Source organism: Eumetopias jubatus, unplaced genomic scaffold, assembly GCF_037043125.1.
Source record: "Eumetopias jubatus isolate StellerSeaLion01/CBP00866 unplaced genomic scaffold, mEumJub1_p1.0 scaffold_13, whole genome shotgun sequence".
Classification (NCBI taxonomy): domain Eukaryota; kingdom Metazoa; phylum Chordata; class Mammalia; order Carnivora; family Otariidae; genus Eumetopias; species Eumetopias jubatus.
In genome coordinates this window covers 10,161,295-10,180,705 of record NW_028274819.1, presented here as the reverse complement: position 1 = coordinate 10,180,705, position 19,411 = coordinate 10,161,295, and the positions used below count along the sequence as shown (strand labels likewise).

Genomic DNA, 19,411 nt, shown 5'->3' with positions numbered 1-19,411 from the left:
GGATCGCTCGCTGCCCAGGACTGGGACAGCCCATGGGGTGGCTGAGGTGAGGACGGACCCGTGGGGACAGCCCAGCTGCTCATGGTGGGCCTGCGGGACAGATGCGGAAATGGTGCAGACAAGAGCGGGTACAAGCCGGTGGAGGCGCCAGATGGTCAAAAATGGAACGGCTCAGCCTCTGGGTCTAGAGCCATCTGCTGGTTGTAAGAGGGAAGGCCCGGTGGCAGATGAGTGGCATCAAACACAGGCTGAGAGTGGGCCAGCTCCCCAGGGATGGGATGGTCCAATGGCTGAGCAACCACGGGTGGCCCACGGAGGGATGACCTGACGGCTGGATGGGGCGGCCAGTCAAAGAGGATGGGATGACCTGAGGATTGAAATGAAGCCGCCTCGGGGGGCAGAAAATGGAATGGCTTGGTCACTGGCAAGGAAAGAGACTGATGGGGGGGGGGGTGGGCAGCAGCCGGAGGCTGGGATGCGACACTGACACCGTATGGCTGTTAGTTGTGCCCGATGGCAAGGATGATGCGCGTCTCATGAAGGGATGAAATGAGCCAGGGGCCGAGGACGGCACCTCTGGGGGCAGCAGCGGGCATGCCGGGGGGGTCCCACTGTCCCCCCCCGGCGGGGGCCGACCCGAGCTCACGGCTCCAGCGGCCACAGGGCCATGACTCACTTGGACAAGTTGAGCTTCCCTGCGGCCAGGTGGCTCTGCACCGTCCGCCAGCGGCCTCTCCCCGCCTTGCCACCGCTGCCCGGCTCGCTGGGGGCAGCCCCGCCGCTTCTCGAGGTGTCCTCTCTGGGTGGCGGCACCAGCGCTGGCTTCTCCCCCGGCCGGCCTTCCCGCCCCACCGCCAGCCCCGCCGCGGCGGCCACCTTGGCGCCCGACAGGAGGGTGCCACTGGAGGCACGCGGGAGGCAGCCGGGCCAGAGGGGCGCCGGGGGTGGCGGTGGGGGGGGAGAGGGCGGGCCACACGTGGGGGTGGGGGTGGGAGAGGGAGAAAAACAATGACAGATAAAAGGAAGAAAGAGACAGTGAGAGAGGAGGAGAGAGACAGACGGACAAGAGACAGACAGAGAGAGAGAGAGAGACATCAGCACTGCAAGTGGGTTAACAGCAGAGCCTGCAGAGAGGAGAGAGGGGGCCGGGCGGGCTGGGGTCGGAGAACAACGCACCACGACAACGGAGGGGCGGCCCCTCCCCACCGCCTGGGGCGGGGGCGGCGGGGGTGGGGGGAGGGCAGCCACCTCCAACTCTATCCCACAGGACAACGAAGGGTTAACGACGGAGGAAGAGCGGGCTGTCCAGGCCAGGAGGCCCCAAGGCAGGGAGAAAGAGAAAGCCGTGTTAGTCAGAGTTCATCACCACCACCACCATCACCGCCATCACCGACCACCGCCACCACGACCACCGACCACCGACCACCGACCACCGAGCACCACCACCGAGCAGCCAGGGCAGCAGCACACAGCGGGGAGGAGAAAGGGAGCCACGCCGAGAGGGAGGGACCAAACGGGCAACCCCATCCTGACTGCACAGAGGGGGGGAGACCCGCTGGGGGGCCGGGTGTGGCTGCGGAGGGGGCTCTCCTGCTCGGCTGGCCCTGGGGGAGGGGACGGGAGAGGGGCAGGCAGGTGAGGGGAGGCAGGAGGGGTTGCTCGTCTCCATGGTCGGCCTGCCCATGGGTGCACCGGTGGGGAAGTCCGGGGCGGAGGGGGGCGGGGACAGGAGCAGGAGGGAAGTGAGGGCCAGAGGGGAAGGAGGGCGTGCGCGGATACTCGGTACATAGGATCAAACCAGGTAAAGTCACTCACTTGAGGGACAGTCGTGGGTCGCCATAAGGGGCGTAGGGTGAAATGTTTAGAATAAACTCCTTGGGAGGATAGGAGCTCCATTTCTGCTGCACTGTGCTCTCATTGTTATTCCAAAAGTCTCTGTCTAGATCGCTGGAGGGGCAGAGAGAGAGGGGAGAAAACAGGGAGATACAAGAAGAAACAAGAACTGCAAGTCCTGCAGGGGCAGAGGGAACAGGGGCCCCCGGGGCTGCACACACAGAGAGCCACAGAGAGCCGAGAGGGCCAGGGTCTGCTCCTGCGGGAGGAAGAGAGGCAGCAGCTGCGCCCCGAGCGAGCGAGTGCATGAGTGCGCACGCGCGCGCGCGCACACACACACACACACACACACACACACACACTCACACACACACACTCTCTCTCACACACACGCACGCGCCCGCCTGCGCGCCCGCACACGCTCACACACTCGAGGGCCGGGAGAAGCCACGCAGAAAGGAGGCGAGCTGCAGGTGGGCACGCTGGAGCCTCGAGCCCGGGAAGCTGGTGGGAGAGAGAAAGATGATGAGAGGGGAGCAGGGGGGAGAGGGGGCTGGGGACAGGCGTGGGGGAGGCTGGTGCGGGGAGCGGGAGAAGGACAGAGTGCTGGTTTCTGGCTGGAAAGAGCTGAAAGGTAGATCAGGCCCTGCTGCCGACTTGTCCGGGGGCCCAACCGCTCCTGGCCTCAGTCTCCCTGCCTGCCAAACCAGAAGATTGGCTGTAACCGCTGGGCTGTCAGCTCTCCCACAGCGGAGACCCAAGGTTCTCCCCTCTTCCATCCACCTCCACGGAGCCGCTCCTGGGGCAGGCCCGGCTCCCTGCCCATCTCTCTCCTCCTCCTGTTGGCCTGAGGTACCCCCAGCCTCCTCTGCTCTCTCTCCTCCTAGGACACAGCCTTTGTGTGAGCTTGGTGGGATCTCAGCTGAGCTGAAGACATTCTCCACTCAATGCAGATGTGGTGATTGGGTGGCCCCCCCAGAAAAGAGAAAGGTCTTCAGGCCTCTGACCTTGCTGAGGGCGTGACCAGAGTCACCGGAGCCCTCCAGGTCCAATGTTTTGGGGCCCGTGTGGAGGGAGCCTGCCCTTCTCTGTGGGGGTTGATGGGCAGACTCAGCCCCGGGCCCTTGACACATACCTGACCTGCCAGCCCGGGTAGCCTCTCCCTGTGCCCCTGATCCTTTCCAGGGTGGAGCTGCTAGGTCTGGAAGGGACCCTTTGCCCCGGTCTTCCCACCTCCTTCTGCTCTGAGACAAGTCATACCAATGAAGCAGATAGGCTGGAAGCACAGAGAATGTGGGGACTTCCTCTGGGGGCTGGCTGCAGAAGCCTCAGACAAGGGGCTCCATCAGCTTGTCAGGCTCCTGGGGCCCCGAGGAGCAGGTCTCGGAGCATAGGGAGAGGAAAGGCAGAAGAAACAGGCCAAAGGAACACTCTAGAAGGGAGCCATGCCTGAGCCCTCAGAAACGCATCTAGGGGAAGGGGCTCTAGGAGGTTCTGGGGGTGGGCCTGGCCTGTGCTGAGGCTGTGCCGCTGCTCAAGGCCAAGGCGAGGGGGCCCTGTTGTGGGGGAGGCCACTGTGGGGAGGCACACCCCCTCAAGAAGGAGCAAACGTGTTCTTGGGGCACCTGCTTCTCTTCCCCCACACCGACCCCACACCAGAGCTTGACCTTGACCTTGGTTCTTAGCCTCAGACTTGGGAACAAAGGAGAGAAGCTGGGCGGCCACCACAGGCCCAGAGGAGATGGTGGTCCTGGCCCAAGGGGGTGTGGACAGCGTCTGTCTGTCTGGAGCAGAGTGCGCCTCGGAAATGTCTCACAGGGACTCTGTACACCGGGTTCGAAGCCAGAGTCCTGAGCCAGTTTGTGAGTGGCACAGTGGAGACTGAGAAGGGAGGCAGGACAGACCTCAGCACCGGGCGGCCCCTCCCTGGGGAGGCCCCCCTCAACGGAAGACCCTGCTCCTGCCAGAGACATCCTTTGGTCCCCCTCCTCCAGTGTAACCGAGAGAGGGAACCAGTTGGAAGGCCTCCCTCCCCCTGCCCCCCTCCAGATCTCCAAAATCAAGTGTCATCAAATCAATCCTAGGTCCTGGAGAGAAAGAGCCACCAGGGTCATCACTGCCGGGCTGGTCTCCCACCCTCCGTTCCAAGGAGCTCCAGGGTCCCTCATGTTGTCTGCTGCAGTACTGGAAAAGACCATCTTTAATTTTAAAAGTTTTGGAAACACAGGTTCCTTTACTGCAGGACTTCTCAGAGCCTCTAATGGGTCAATGAATACCCGTATCTCCAAGAGGGAGATAGAGTGTGCAGTGTTTCCCAAACTTAGTTGGCCATGAAACCGATGAAGCCTCAGTGATTCATGGAATAACTATTAATCATTTACACAGTTTGGGAACCACTGCTAAAGAATGCAACTTCCCAGCATCCTTGACAAAAGATCCCTTCAGAGGAGCTCCTAAGCCCATGTGGAGATTGTGCAATGGGTAAGCCCTGCTTCCTGCCACTCGACTGGCTTTGGGCCCTGGCAAGAGGTAAAGGCCTAGGAACCTAGGGGCCTGTAGACTGGAATGGTGACTCCCTTCCCCTGAGGCAGAGGCTCTGACAGCTCAGCAGGGTGGGAGGTGGCAGCGGCTGCAGGGTTGTGGAGAAGAGGGGAGAGCCACTGTTGCCCTCACTTTGTCTCAGAGAGCGTTCGTGGGTGCTGTCCCAGCCTGCAGAGCCTGCTGCACCCCGTGCTGCCCGCCTTCCCCCTTGCTGGGCATCCCATCCCCTCTCACGGGCCCTTTCCATGACTATCCAGAACATACACATGCCCAGGTTATGGTCACTTGGCAGAGACAGGCCCCCTGGCCCAGCTGCAAACTGGGTTAGGGGCCTGGTCTGGAGGCGGCATAGGTGCTGGGCTGGGCCCCACATGGTCCCTCCCTGCCTTCAGAAAGCCTGGGGCCTGGGCTCTGCATCAGCCCCTGAGACCTGCCAGCTTTCGGCTTTGAAGACCGGAGAGTGTGCAACCAAACCCAGCTTCAAAGGCTCCCCGAGGCCTCTTCCCGAACCTCCTCCCACCCCCAACCTCGGCAGGCCCACCCCTCCACTTGCCCGCCCCCCCCCCAACAAGGCACACACTGGAAGCTTCTGTGAAGGCCCTAAACAGGGTTAGAGCAAGAGCTGAAAACAGGGGAGGAGCAGGGAGGGAGCCCTCAGGAGCAGGGGAGAGGGAGAAGGGAGAAGAGGGACAAGAAGGGGGGGGGCGGACTAGGCTGTGGGAAGGGGCGCAGAAGGGAAGGTGTGGGGCAGGGTTGGTGCAGGCCTTGAGTTAAAGGAAGGAAGTGGGGGTCAGGGAAGGCTGGGGCGGCTCCCCTTCAGGCAAAGCCCCTTGCTGGCAGGCTTGGCCCTGGCCAGGCTAAGACGGAGGGGCACCCAGCCCCACCTCAGCCTAATGGCCTCCCAGCGCAGGCCTGGGTTCAGCAGAGAGGAGCCCTCCAGAGAGAACCCTCATTCCCAGAGCCTCCAGCCAGGTAGGGTGGCTGGTGGCGGGGGCTGCCCTGGGTGTGTCCCAGCGACCATGTGCCGTGGGCTGGCCAAGGTGGTCTGCGGAAGGCAAACCCGCCTCCTTGAAGGGGGATCTCAGAGCACAAGCAGGGAGCCTGGGTGAGGCAGAGGCAGCAAGACAGGCCGTGGGGACCAGAAGTGACAGGGAAGGGAAGAGTCCCCATTGCTCTGCTTCCCAAGTGGCCCAGCACTGAGGTCTGCCCACCTTCCAAGTCACCCTCAGGACACTGGTGAGGTCTTAGAGAAGAGCCTGAGCCCCCTGAGAGAGGGGATTCCAGCCGGGGCTGGGGGGGGCCCTCAGATATGCAGGGGAGCTAGGAGGGTGCTGGAGATGGTGTGTGATATGCGGGTAGATGGAGGAACCAGCAACCAGGGTTGAGGGACGAGGCAGACAGAGCTGGAAGTGACAGTTGCCAGAAAATGGGGAGCTGGAGTCCTTGGAACATGGTGAGGGTCTGCGGGGGGGCGGGGCGTGGGCAGAAAAAGCTGGAGCCCCCGAGCCACCCTGAGGCACTAGGAGTGTGCAGGCACGGGGCAGGGAGAGAGAATGGTGCCAACGTGTGAGGGTGTGTGGCCAGCTCTGGGGAGGGGGGAGGCTCCTCCCACTGGGGCTGCCTGTGTGCTCCTGCCCCAAACTGGAAGCCTGGCACCTACTTGATGGTCTTCTTCTCGTTGCGCCCACGCCCTGAGTCTGGCGTGCCCACAGTCTCCAGGGAGTTCTTGTAGCGTTTGCCCTGTGGAGATAGCACCAGGGTCACTCCGGGCAAAGAGCACTGCGCCCTCCCTGCCTCCCCAGCATGGGCCTGGGGAGGGGAGCAGGCTGGGGCCCAGCCTTGGCCACAAGGTCCAGGGGCCCACGTGTGAAGGTGTCACCAACCCATGTGGGGGGCCAGCCCCACTGCTATCTGTTCGCCGGCTGGTAGCTCCCTGGCCCATAAGGCTCGAGGACCACGCTGCCCCTCGAAGGGTACCCCTGACCCCCAGGGATGGGGCCCCTCCCGGCTGCCTGTCTCCTGGGGCTCTGGCCCAGCTCCCAGAAACACATCTCCCTCTGCCACGGACAGACGGCTCTCAGGCGCCTGGCCACGTCACACTGGCCACGTCACCACCCCCAGATGGTGGGGGTGGCATCCTGCAGGGGCAAGGTTGGCAGTGGCCAGTGACGTGAATGGCGGGGGCAGGGAGAGGGCCCTGTGCCCGGTCCGGCCCAGGACCATACCCAGCGTCATCTGGGGGCTCCCTGGGGTCCTCCTGCCTTGGGCAGTGAGGCAGGGCAGGGCCTGAGCACTCTTCTTTATAGGAAGGCAGCCTTAGGAAGAGAGGCTGCCCACTGGCACCCCAGAGTTCCTCACACCAGCATGAGCGGGGAAAGGGCATGGCAGGCCGGGTGGGGGCTCCAGGTCCCCCGGCCAGGGGAAGGGCCGTGGCTGCAGTGGGGACCGGGCCTGCCGCTGCGAAGGTGAGCACCGTTCACCTTCTCGGTTTGGGTTTCTAAATTTAGCTCATGCAGAGCTGGGCACCATTAACATTCCCGGCTGCCACGGAGTGAGCTCACGCGCACCCACGGGCCACGGGCCTGGGCCAGGCAGCTCAGACACACGCACACGCACACGCACACGCACACCCTGATGCGTGCACACACGTTTCCCCAACATCCCGTCCTGTGCTCCCACACCACAGCCACAACAGCCAATGATTCCATCCTCCCTGAAACAAAGTAAGAGCCACACAGCCGTGTCCCCGACACTCCCACCAGCGGCAGCCCCTTCCAGGGCACGGGAGCCGCCCACGGAGGGAGCCCGGCAGCGGTGAAGCGGACCCCCAGAATGCTGTGGGTGGAGGGGCAGAGTCCTCACTCCACCTCCAGCGCCCCCAGGTCTCAGGGGTGCCTGGGTCCTGCTCCCGGCAACGCCGCACCCTCCCCGTGTCACCCTTGTCAAGTCCCTTGTCCTCTCTGACCTCCTTTTCCTCCTTTCCAAAAAGGGGTACTTGTCACCGGATGCGCCCCAGGTCCCTCATCCTTCTAGGCTCTCATCACAGGTATGTCTAGCTCTCTCCTGACTTACTTCAGTGCCCCCAGCCCCTGGGGGAACGCAGCCCGAAAGGGCAGGGACTGTCTGGTCTCTAGGTACCCAGCAGTTCTCAGAATGGATAGCGTGGGAGTGTCCCCCCAGTGCCCCCCTCCCACCGGGGGGTCTCAGCCCCGGGCTCTTGCCTCCGAGCCAAAACTTTTAAGAGTGGAAAAAAACGGAGCTGTTGGATCCTCCGAGTCCACAAAAGCTGCCCTCTCTCTGCTCCAGCTGTCTCTCCCCCATCATTACCCAGAAGTTCAAATCCCCAGTAATGCCCAGTCCGGACTGGGAAGATCAGGACCTGGAGCTGCCCCACGCTGGCCGAGGGCCCTTCTCTGGGCAAGACACAGGGAGGGTCCCCCCCCCCACCTGCTCCCCCCCAATCTCCCCCTACCTCAGGCAGTGTGGGGCAGGGAGGACCTGCTGAGGGCCCCCCAACCCCACCCCTCAACCCCTCTCCTCTTTCTCCCTAGTCTTGGCAGGAGAACTTGGCCTAGGCAGCACTTTCTTCTAAGGTGGGTCAACTGCCCCTTCCCCAAGGCCAGGCATGGCCGGGTGGGCTGTCCCCCAGTTCATCCAGGGCCTGCCCCTCTTACTTCCACAGCTCAGGGAACCTTCCCCTCTGGCTACAATGATCACTCTGCAGCAGGAACTGTGGGGCTGGGGGTGGGGGAACAGGAGCCAGGGCAGGACTTGACTCGGGGTTCGGGGGAGGCAGGGTGAAGTTAAGGGGGCAATGACAGGAAACCCAGGCAGAGTCCAGGAGACACTGGGCGGCTCAAAGGGAACCCAATACCACCAGCCTGCTTCTCAGGGAGGGGGTTGGCCAGGCTGATCTGGAAAAAGCCAGCTGGAGATTAAGGAAGTTATTAATGTTTGGAAATGGGATCTGGACTGTCGGGGTATCACATCACTGCTGCTGAGGGGCCGGGCAGGCAAGGAGAGCCCAGGAACTGTGCAAGGGCCATGTGAAAGCCCCTCCCGGAAAGCACAGAGACAGCCCAGGCAGAAAGCTCCCCAGCTCTTCAGATGTGGGGGGCAGGGGAGGAGTTGTGAGAGGGTTGTGGGGCTGGGCAGCTCAGGGGAGAAAGTCGCAGGGGATAGACCAACCGACTATGGCTGGGACCCCTGGGGAAGTTTCTGGCTGGAGGCTGGGAGGAGGGGCTGGGGCCAGGGGCAGTGCCTCCCGCACTGGCGGGGGGGGGGGGGGGGGGCGGGGAGGGCAGTCCGCCACCTGCTACAAAAGCTGTCACCTGTGAACACTGGTCCCCAAGTGAGTGGGGTGGGGGGGAGGCTCTCACCACAACACACACACATACACACACACACACACACACACACACACACACACACTGCAGCACTTACCAGGAGAGGCCAGGACAGTGGGGATGAAGCAAGTGTCAGCTCACTGGGGTGGAGATCTGATGAGATGAAGCACATCCCACCATGCAGGGGTGAATAGACACACACGCACTGCACCAATACCCTCAGAGTCGGCACACTCAGCACACAGACCCCCACTCAAGGTCACCAGCAGCCCCTGCTCATACACCTTCCTGGGCCTTCAAATGAGGACTTTAATACAGACAGCCAAACAGACCCTGCAACTAGATGCACAGGGCTACAGTGCGTGTGTGCTCAGCCCCTCCCACGGCCTCTGAGGACACTCGCACACACAGGCACGTGGCCAAGCCCCTTCCTCCACCTCCTCTGAAATTCCGAGACAGACGCAGACACCGGGGATCCAGGAACAATGCAGGGCGGCCAGCCTGGCTCCACGCACCTGCACACGTAGAGCAGGCCCAGGTTACCCATGCACTCACACTCAGGGCACATGGGGCCCGAGCTGGCCTTCTCCATGGCTCCTCCCCAGGGGAAGAAGCTCCCTGACGCTGAATGTCCCAGGATGGAGACCCATGTTCTCCATTCCTGAGTCTGCCTTTCCTGAAGGAGACATGCTGGGTTATCTGCCCCTTCTCTTCCATAGGATTGGGGCTTGAAGCCCCCAGCTACATGGTGCCCACGACCATGGCCCTCCCCCCTCGTCCTTAAGGCCCCTCTGTGTCAGGGCAGGGAGAGAATGGGGGTTCCAGATGTGGCACCTGGCCCCCACTCCCACCGTTCTCAATCTAGGGGTTGGAGGTGTCTGTCAGGGACGCTTCTTCACCTAATCCCAGGAAAGGCCCAACATGTGGGACACCTCTGGGTCCACCTTTGGGGGTGCCCCACTGCAGCCCCCAAAGTCCCCACTGCACTTCTGGGCTGGGGCAGCAGGACTGGGGGTGGGGGAATGGGGAGAAACGGGGTGGTGGTCTAGCCTTGCAGCCGGCCCCTCAGCCCCTCTCGGGGAGCTGCGGGCTGCGGGCGGGGTAGACCCCTCAGCCCGGCTTCCCCTCTCGGGCCTTCGGGTGATGAATGTCCCTCCTGATGGTCTCGTTACTTATTGATGGCCTAATCCTGCTCGTTAATTCCCCAGCCCTCGTTAAAAATGAAAAGAAGCCGTTTGTGCTTGTACAAACCCCAAGAACCAGGATGGATGTGCGGGCGCTGGGGGTGGGGCGGGGCGGGCGGCGCCTCCTCATTGGCCAGGAGACCCAGCTCGGCCACGCCCAGCCCTGGGTTGGGGTGGGGCGCCAGGCACCGGGGTGGGAGGGGGCCGCGGCGATTCTCAGGCTGCGCTTACGGTTCTTCCTGCGGGAGGTGGGGCGTGTGCATGCCCGTGAGACTCACGTGTCCTCAAATGTGTCCCTAGGTGTGTGGTTCTGGGTGTACACACGACATACGGGGCCAACACCCAGGCAAACGCAGTGCGTGCGTGCGTGCGTGCGTGTGAATTCCTACGGAAATGGGCCTGACTACGTGAGCAGGTGGGTCATCTGCGGGCGCCCTTGAGAGGGTTCGGGAGCCAGTAATTGTGGGGGGCGGGGTGCAGGGCCAGGCCCCGCCCCCGGGGCCCTCAGGAGCCTCACCAGTTTGCGCTGACACCAGTGGCAGAGGCCGCAGAGGACGACAGTGATGCTAAGGCTGACGGTGATAATGGCAGAGACCAGCAGGACATCGCGGGTGGGCGCCCCTGGGGAGGACACACACAGGTCAGACCCTCATTGGCCAGGGCCGGCCACCCTCCCTCAGCCCAGAGCCCCCCCCCCCCCCCCCCCCCCCGCCCAGCAATTACCCTACCCTACCATCTGGCCCCCCACACTGGGAGCTCTGAGCCACAAGTTCCTCTCCCAGCTAGGCTTGCTGGCTGACCTTGGGAAGTTCCTTCCTTTCTCTGTGACTCAGTTTCCTCATCTGTAAAATGGGGGCACTGTGCAGGTTGAAGTTCCTCCCACACCCTCCCTGCATGGGCTCTGTGTGAGCCCAGAGGATCCGCACCATTGCCCAAACTTGACACCTCAAAGGGAGAGGCCAAGTGTACCCTCTGCCCAGCCAGGCCTCAGTGGACACTTCTACCTCCCCTAAAAAAGCCACTTCCTCAGCACACCCTTCCTGCCCAGCACCCTTCCATCTCCTCCAATACTCTGAGCCACAACTCCAGCCCCATTTGCCCAAAGGGCACCATGTCCGAGGACATTTGCCCCATGGGCACTAACAGACCCTCAGAAGTGTCTGGCCCAAACTCAGCGGCGACATGTGTAATCCAAAAGGGAATTTCTGTAACCCCCTGACCAGCCCTCACCCCCTTCAGCTCAGCTTTCCTTGGGCTGGAAGCCCACCCAAGAGGCCTCTGTACATCCTGCCCTCCTAACCCTTAGCCCCCTGAGCTTGCCCCGTCACCTGCCCTGCGACAAAAGCCCCAGGTTTCTGTGCAGATCCTACCACTTGCTCGCTGTGGCTTTGGACGAGTCACAGAACCACTCAGTTTTCTCCCGTGTAAATGCGGATTAAACCTCCTCCCTGCCTTCTCACAGGTGGTTGCAAACATGAGCCCAAACCAAATGCAAGGCAGGCAAAATTTCACCAGAAATTCTCGTGTGGGGGAGTGAGTCGAAAGAAAGCAGCATAGATCGCACGTGCACTGTGAATATGTATGCACTAGGATGCGTCCTAAAGGCAAGTAGACGCTGTTTATTTACAGAGGAGACTGCATGGGCTTTTCGGTGCCAGTGAGGGGGGTAATTAAGAGTTGACGGTATCTGTCTGGTCTTGGTTCCTGTGGTTTTAGCTTCTGGGCTCCCAGTATCTCTTGTTTGGTTGTGGGGCCTCGTGGAGAAGGGCCCAGCGGTTAGCCCAGCTCTCGGAGCCCCTGGGGCTCCCTCCTACCGCCATTCTAGTGTTCTGGGCAGCCGGTTCACCACCTGCTCTCCCTAGAGTCCTGCTTGGGCCCAACCTCTCCCTTCCCAACTTCCTGAGCCTCCCAGCTGTGGGAAAAGGCCACCTTTGCCTGGTCCCCACCAGTCTACCTGCCAGGCCAACTAAGCTTCCTCCTGTCCTGAGTCTGTCGCCTCCCCCTGCCCCTGCCCCCGCCCAGCCTTGCACCCAGTTCACTGTCAGCCTCAGGGCCCACAGCACCCAGGAGCTCTGACCTGGACAACTAGCAGACACCAAGGACCTGGTCCTGCCCTTCCCTTCCTGGGGTGGAGGAACACAGCTCTGCAAGATTGGAAAGGCCACATCTGCCGAATGGGAGGCTTCCATCTTTAACCTCCAGGCTTCTGAGGGAAGGGGGCAAGACAAGTGGGGAGAGTGAAGGCCATAACACCACGGGTCACGCCCCCAGCGCCCCAAGACTCAAGCCTGTGGCAAAGAGAGGGGCAAATGTACCTCCCAGGAAGGGGACCTGCACTTTTTCCAGCTCTCTCCACAGGAACTGCCCCTGCCCCACTGGAAGAGTCTGGGAGGGGGTTGCTATGTGGGCTGAAAAAGCAAGTGACCTCACACCTTCCTCTGTTAAACTCACTTTTAAATAAAATAAATTCCATTTTTGGTCTGAGCTTTCTTCAACCACTATCTGTTAAGAATCTCGCATGAGGCACGCGGGACAGGCAAGAGGCAAGATTTCAGCTGATTATTTCTTAGCATGTCAGGTGCCCCAGAGCCAGTGAGTGGCAGAACACCCAGCCCAGGGCTCCAGACTCCAAAATATCCGAGAAAAGACCAAAGTGTGAGTGCAGTTTCTGCCTCTTCATAGCTGAGTGACCTTGGACAAGTGTCTTAACCACTCAGTGTCTACCAGTAGAGACAAGAGTAGCACCCCCCGCCATGGGGTTACTGCTAGCACTCGATAGTTACATATTATGATTAAAGTTAGTAGGGTTAGTTTTCTCTCGACCGTACCCAGAGGGCTCTGGGAGCACAGACGAAGAAGTGACTACTGGACTAGAGGGCTATCTGGGAAGGCTTCCCTGAGGAGGTGGTACTTGGTGTGGTCTGGGGATGGCTATGAGGTGAGGGCACAGGGAAAAGCAAGAGCAAAGGCAAGAAGTGGGGGGGGCAGGCATGCTGTTTGAGGAGCTGGTCTAGGTTAGTGGGTGTGAAGTGGAAGGGGAGAGGCTGGGAACGGAGTGGGGCCTGATGGGAAAGGGGCTTGTCTATCAGGCTGAGGGCCCTGCTGCATTCTGCAGGACATGGGAGCCATGGAAGGTTTTTGAGTGGGGGAGGGGCAGGACCAGAGGGAGCAGGCTCTTGGTCTGGTAGCTGTGGTGCTGTGGTAGGAGGCCAAGCTCCAGCTGGGTTCTTCTGCCCCGCCCCCACACCCTCTCCTCCCACCTCCCCCTCCACGTACATCTTGGCCATGGGGCGATTCTGCAAGGGGTCTGCTCCTCTCTTTGCCAAAAAAAGTCTTTCTCAAAACTGCTCCTCAACCCCTGCTGTAGGTAGAGGGCCCCTGAGGACAGAGCCTGTCAATCCCAGAAGCCAGTGGGCATGCTAAGAAGAGCCCCCAGAGATCCAGGGAGTACCCATTTGAAACAAGTAGCATGCTGAGGGCAGGCAGAATGAGCACTGGGCTTGGAGTCTAGGAAAACTGGTGGAGGCCCTGTTCCGGCCACTAACCAGCTATGTGGCCATGAGCAAGGCGCTCAGCCTCTTGGATGTCAGTGCCTTCATCTGTGGAAGAGCTGACCCTTCCTCTGATGATAAGCCAGGTGTTCCAGATGCTTCCTACGAGCTAACAACTCAGTCCTCACAACAGCAACTGAAGTAAGCATTACGATTGTCCCCATTTTGCAGACGGGGAAACGGAGATGCAAAGGTGGTCAAGAACCTTGTCCAAGGTCATTCCGGTAGTAGGTAGTGGAGAAAGGGTTCAAACCTAGGCAGTCTGGCTCAAAGTCGGCTCTCTTTGCTTTGTGTGCTCTCTGGGACTGTTAGGGATCCTAGGGATTTCTCAAGGGCCACAGAGGTGGATGCCGAGTAGATGAGGCTGCAGTCCCTCAAGCCCTCTTCCAAAAAGCAAGAGCATTTCCCTGTTTCACATCTTGGGCTTTCGTAGAAAGTTCTATTTGAAGAAAGAGCTGTGTTGCTAAGGCAAGTTGCACCCCCTAGATTGGGACCCCCAGGATCTGCTGCTGTCAGCTCACAGGCATGGAGTCCAACCCCTCCCCGCCAGGCCCCCGGCTGTCCACCCACAGCCCTTGAAGCCGGGGTAAAACAAAGGCTTGTCACTGCAAATTGCACTGATGTGGTGACTGAAAGTGACACGGTGTCCTCAGCCAGCAAGGGCTGTTGCCATCAAGGGGGTGCAGGCGTGTGTCCTTGCCTGTCAGCCAGAGTGACCCCATTCCCAAGAGCATGGATCACTATGTTTGGGGCTGGAAGGGACCTCTGCCGTCATGGAGTCTGGCCCCAGCGATGCACGAACCCTCTGGTCAGCCCTGTCTGTGACAAGTCGCAGGAGGCAGGCCCTCCACCAACAGGCATGGTTAGGGAGGGTTGCTGTGCCCCGTGCTGAGGGGAGTCTGTCTCCCTAGAACTCCTCCCCCCCATCCCCCCTCGCTCTCAAGCTGGCCCTCCAGAGCTGCTGGGAACACGTTGGCTTCCTCGGCCACATGACAGGCCTCTAAATCCTTGCCGACAGCTCTCATGTCCCCTTCCAGTCTTCTCCAGGCATAGACGCCCTGGCCCTTCTAACGCTTCCTCCAATGACATACATGGTTTCAAGTCCCCTTAGCGTCAGCATATTAACATTGGGGGAAAGAAAATATCATAGCCCTCATCAGCTTTTGACAGGGCCGGATTCCACAACCTATCCTTGGGCAGAGGAGACATCCCGGATCCCGGGGGTGAGACACAGACAAGGGCAGACAGATGACACCAGGGGCCCCGGGTGGCAGGGGGAGGCAGGAGCGGGGAGAGCCAGGCCTCGTGGGTCCGATCCCAGGGGTGTCCTGGGAGTGAGGCGCAAGCTCGGGCACGTGGCTGCCCCTTTGCCCAGGCCTGTGGCAGGGAAGGTCAGCTGACCCGAGCTCCAGATGAACGCTCATCTGGTGGGGGTCCTGTGCTCCTGACCTCGCCACCAGTCAAGTAGCTCTCGGGGTAAAGCCTGTGTGTTCGAGGAGGCAGCCACCTCTAAGGGTGGACGACATGCTCAAGCTCATGCCGTCTTCCCCTCTAGAATGTCCACTCCGTAAGGGCAGGGCTTGCTCTCTGTTCACCACTGTCTTCCCAGGACCAAGGAGGGAGAAGGGCATACAGCAGGTGCTTGACAAAAGCTTGCTGAAAGAATGAGTGAGGAGGAACCTCAGCCCTCTAAGAATAATGATAATAATAGAGGCTACCATTTATAAGCACATACTGTGTACCAGACTCCAGGGTCCATGAAGGCAAGGGCTGGATCTGCTTTGCTCATTCTGGATATTCTGCGATAGGCTGACATATGGGAGGTGCTCAGTAAATGTTAAATGTTCAGTACTTGCATGTTATCCCACTTGTCACCCAAACATGATGGGAGAGGCTGCCGGGACAGAGTTTGAGCCTCTCTTTTACACACACACACACACACACACACACGCCAGGACCCTTTTCAGTCTTCCCCCATGCCATCTTTGCCTGACAATTCCTGATTTTTCTAGACCCCCATAAAAAGCACCTCCTCCAGGAAGCCTTCCATAAGATCCCCCGGTGGGAATGAATTTCTCCTGCCTCGGAGCTCCCACTACACTGTGCCTGCACCCTTCTTTTAGATTGCAGTGATTAAGGACCAGGGCTCTGGAACTGGACTCTCTGGGTTCAAATTCTGGCTCTTATTCTTCCAAGACATGTGACCTAAGCTTTGCGTGCCTTTGTGTCCCCATCTGTAAATGGGGGCTAATAATAGTACAGGTCTCATAGGACAATTGTGAGGTTTAAAGGAATTAGCACATATAATGCACTTAGCACAGTGCCTGCCACAAAACAAGTAGGCAATAAATGCTAGCTATTATCATAGTATCACCACGTCCACCCAGTATTAGAGACATCTGGGGCTCGGAGCTGGCGCTCAATGAGTGTTGAATAAAATACTGCACTAGATACACATCTAGTTCTTCCCCACCAGACAGCAGAGGCCAGGGGTCCTGTCTTACCCAATTCTGTGCACCCAGCTCCCTGCTCTGGGGCTTGACCAAGACCAAGAGCATCAGTGAATGCCTGTGGCAAGGAGTGGGGAGGGCTGGGGCAAGGAGGCGTGGGGGGGGCCTGGCTGGAAGCCAGGCTGGGCTTCAGGTGTGGACCGCAGACCTGAGCCCGTCCCTTGCCAGGCTCTGCCCCCACTCCCAACTCCTTCTCATCTCCTCAGCAAGCCATAATTTATGGATGAACAGAATCAAACAGGACGGCTGGCTGCTGGGATGCCCTGGGGAGCTGCCGGAGAGGGAATGGACTTCTGAGGGCACGCTCACCAGCTGCCCGGGGAGGGCAGGGAGGGGGGAGCACAGCAGGGGAGCCAGAGGGGGAGGAGGTGCACACACACAGGTCACAGACATGGACACCCATGGCTCGTACAACACACGTGCACACACCATAGAGGCTCACTCTTGGCACAGCCATGCGGCCCACACAGCCCACATGTGCACGCAGGTACGTGCACGCTCACACACACACACACACACACACAGCCCCGGAGACCCACCCCCTGCACAGACACCCACGCTCATTCACACACATGCATAAACACACTAGGCAGATACCCATGTACACACAAATACACACACACGCGCAAGCCATGGAGACTCATGCTGTGCATGGGCACTGTGCTCACACTCATACACACAAATACGCACACGCCCATGGCCATGGCCACGAGTAGATGCCCAGCCCACCCCGCCATCCACGAGGTCTAGATGTTCATGCACATCCTCTGGCCTGGAATCTTTGCCCAGGCCCGTTACTCCTCTACTCAAATTCTGTCTGTCCTTCTGAGGCAGAGCAGTGGGACAGGAAGTAGACCTGGGGGCAGATGGCCTGGATTCCAGTCACATCGCTGTCCCTGGCCAGTGACCTCAGCCCCTAACGTCCCCTGCTGGGGTTCTGTCAAGATAAAACAATAGCTCCCATTAACTGAGCACTCCCCTTTTGCAGCAGACGCTGTGCCAGGAAGTTTACATGTGATCTCTACAACCGGGTACCAGGATCATCCCCATTTCACAGAGGCAGAGACAGGCATGGCGGGTTAAGGACGCGAGCCTGCCCTTTACTGCAGCTCCAGCTGCCTCCCTCCGAGCTGAAGAACGTACCAGCACTCCATGTTGGGCTCCACCGCATGACCCAGCATCGCCTCACTTTCCTCCCACCTTCAAGACGCCTAACCTCTTCCTCATTTTGGCACAAGCTCTTCCCTCTGCCTGGAATGCCTGCCTTCTATCTTCTACCGTGATTATCCCGAGACATGAGATGGTCTTCATTCCCTCCCACATTCCTTTCTGCTTCCCCCGTAACTATGGCAATTCATCATTGTGGGTTAATAATTAGCACTTTCTATCTTTCGCCCACTGGGAACCCCTGGAGGGCCGAGACCCCAGACCACTCCTCTCTGTAGGCCAGGTCTGGTGCCTAGGAGAAGCTGGATAAGTAAGTGCTAAACAGAGGCATGAAGTTATTCAAGGCCCCCAGGCAAGCCTGCCTCTTCCAGGAAGCCCTTCCTGATGACAAGTGCTCACAGCAGTCTCTTCATTCTCCAAGACTGAATTAACTGACCTTCTGTCCAGCGTCCTTTTCTTGGGGGTAGGCCTTTCCCCCAAACAGAGCCAATGGGGTACGATCATGTCTCCCCGTCGCTTGGGCTCTCCCACAGCCCACAGCCCAGGATATGAGACAGAGAAGCTGCTGGACATGCTGGAAATCTGTGCACACACTCTCTTTCCCTCAGACTTTGCTTGCTCTTGCACTCTCGGCTGGTGACACGCACACTGTCCATATTCAGGCCTTCCAAAGTTGTCCCATCACCCCCATGCCCTCCCAACATAGACTGCTTCTGTCTTTCGGGATCCCCAGATCCCAGGCCCTTGCTCTCCTTACCAAATATCTCTCATCATAGTAACTAATGTACGCTCAACACCGAATCATATTTACATTCTTTAGCACCCCTCTAGAGGTAACTACACTCATGCTCATTTCACAAAGAAAGAAACCGAGCCTCAGAAGGGTTAAATACTTGCCCATAAGCAGAAGAGAGGTAAAGCCAGGATTGCACCTGGAGTCTGTAAACCTCAAACCTTACAGTTCTCTCTCTCTTGTTCTATCCAAGAGGAGCTTGAACCCAAGTCACTCTGAGGACAGCCAAGAGAAGAAACGGAGGGAACACAAAATAAGAGGCAGGGAGAGGAATTTCCCCCCAAATTTTACCAACTAGAGCCATGCCCTTGTTACTCCAAAGCTGCAGACTCCTCTCACACACCCTTCCCCAGGGATCCTTCCTCCTTCCACTGGCTCAGCTCTCAGCCTCGGTAAAGCACCCTCATTAGAGAGAGGCTCAGTCCACCTAAAGGTCCCCGAACAGGCTGGGGGGTCGGGCCCCTGGGCTTAGACAAGGGTGAGCAGGAAACAGAGACGCGTGGGGTAGTCCAGGATTTGCCCAGGGCCCTGTCTCTGATGCCACCTAGGGCACAACCACTATTCTGGAGATAAAGAAGAGTGATGTTGGGGGTGGTTGGGGCTACGCCTGCCAGTGCCTTCCTATCCTAATACTGCCTCCTCCCACCTGATTCTGCACTACTTACGACACATCATGCCCCAGCACCTCCCCGCTATCCTTTGGTGGCTGCATGATGACGTTCAAGGTGGAAAGTAGTGAAAGCTAGAGTCACGGGTTTCCAAAGGAAGCACCCTTCCACGTGCATGCTGAGCAGAAGGAAACAGGGGAAGGTGGGAGGGCATTTCCAAAGGCAGAGCCTACCAGTCCTTGCACTGTTTGGGCATGGGAAGGGGGGAGATTTTTGGTACCTATCCCACCTTCTTCTATCCTCCTGACCCAACACACACACACAAAGCCAGAAAAAGGCTGAACTGGGGAGAAAGCAACAGAAAATCAATGAGCAAACCTCCGAACACTATACAGCCAGGCAAAGCTCTGGGCCTCCTGTCATGCTGAATTTTCTGCCCTCTCTCTACTCTAAAACTCCCCCTCCAAGCTACCCACCTTGGGAAAAAGAAAATCAGATGGGCAGGTAGAAGGAAAAGGAGGGGAAAGAGAGCCTGGCATTCATTTCCCAGGAAAGCTGGGCCTCTACCCTACCCCCGTGCCCCCTGGACAGTCTCCCTGAGTGTCCTCCAGAAAGCCAAGGAGACACCCACGACCCCTCAGGCTTCAGCCGGGGTGGGCTCAAGGCTGGTGAAAGAGGAGGCCCAAGGGGAATTGTTTTGGAAAGTTACAAGTAGCTGAAAATAGGGGCTTAGCCCGAGCAAACCTCTTCAACCTTGACTGTAATAAAAACAGATAATGCGTGAGTGAGCTAAGGAGAGAGTGCTGGCTGGATGCAGACGGTTTAGAATTCAGAGGCGATGCCAAGTGAGTAAACAGCGAATGAAGGATTGTCCGGAT

The 19,411-nt window shown here is 59.2% G+C and overlaps 1 protein-coding gene across 1 annotated transcript in view; it reads right to left on the bottom strand.

Annotated features, from left to right (window-relative positions):
• SYT7 (synaptotagmin 7) overlaps positions 1–19,411 on the bottom strand; it is a 60,639-nt gene that overhangs the window by 23,809 nt on the left and 17,419 nt on the right. The window contains 4 exon segments of the mRNA XM_088017468.1: positions 673–901; positions 1,816–1,947; positions 6,035–6,114; positions 10,422–10,525. Coding sequence (XP_087873594.1) covers positions 673–901; positions 1,816–1,947; positions 6,035–6,114; positions 10,422–10,525 — 545 coding nt within the window.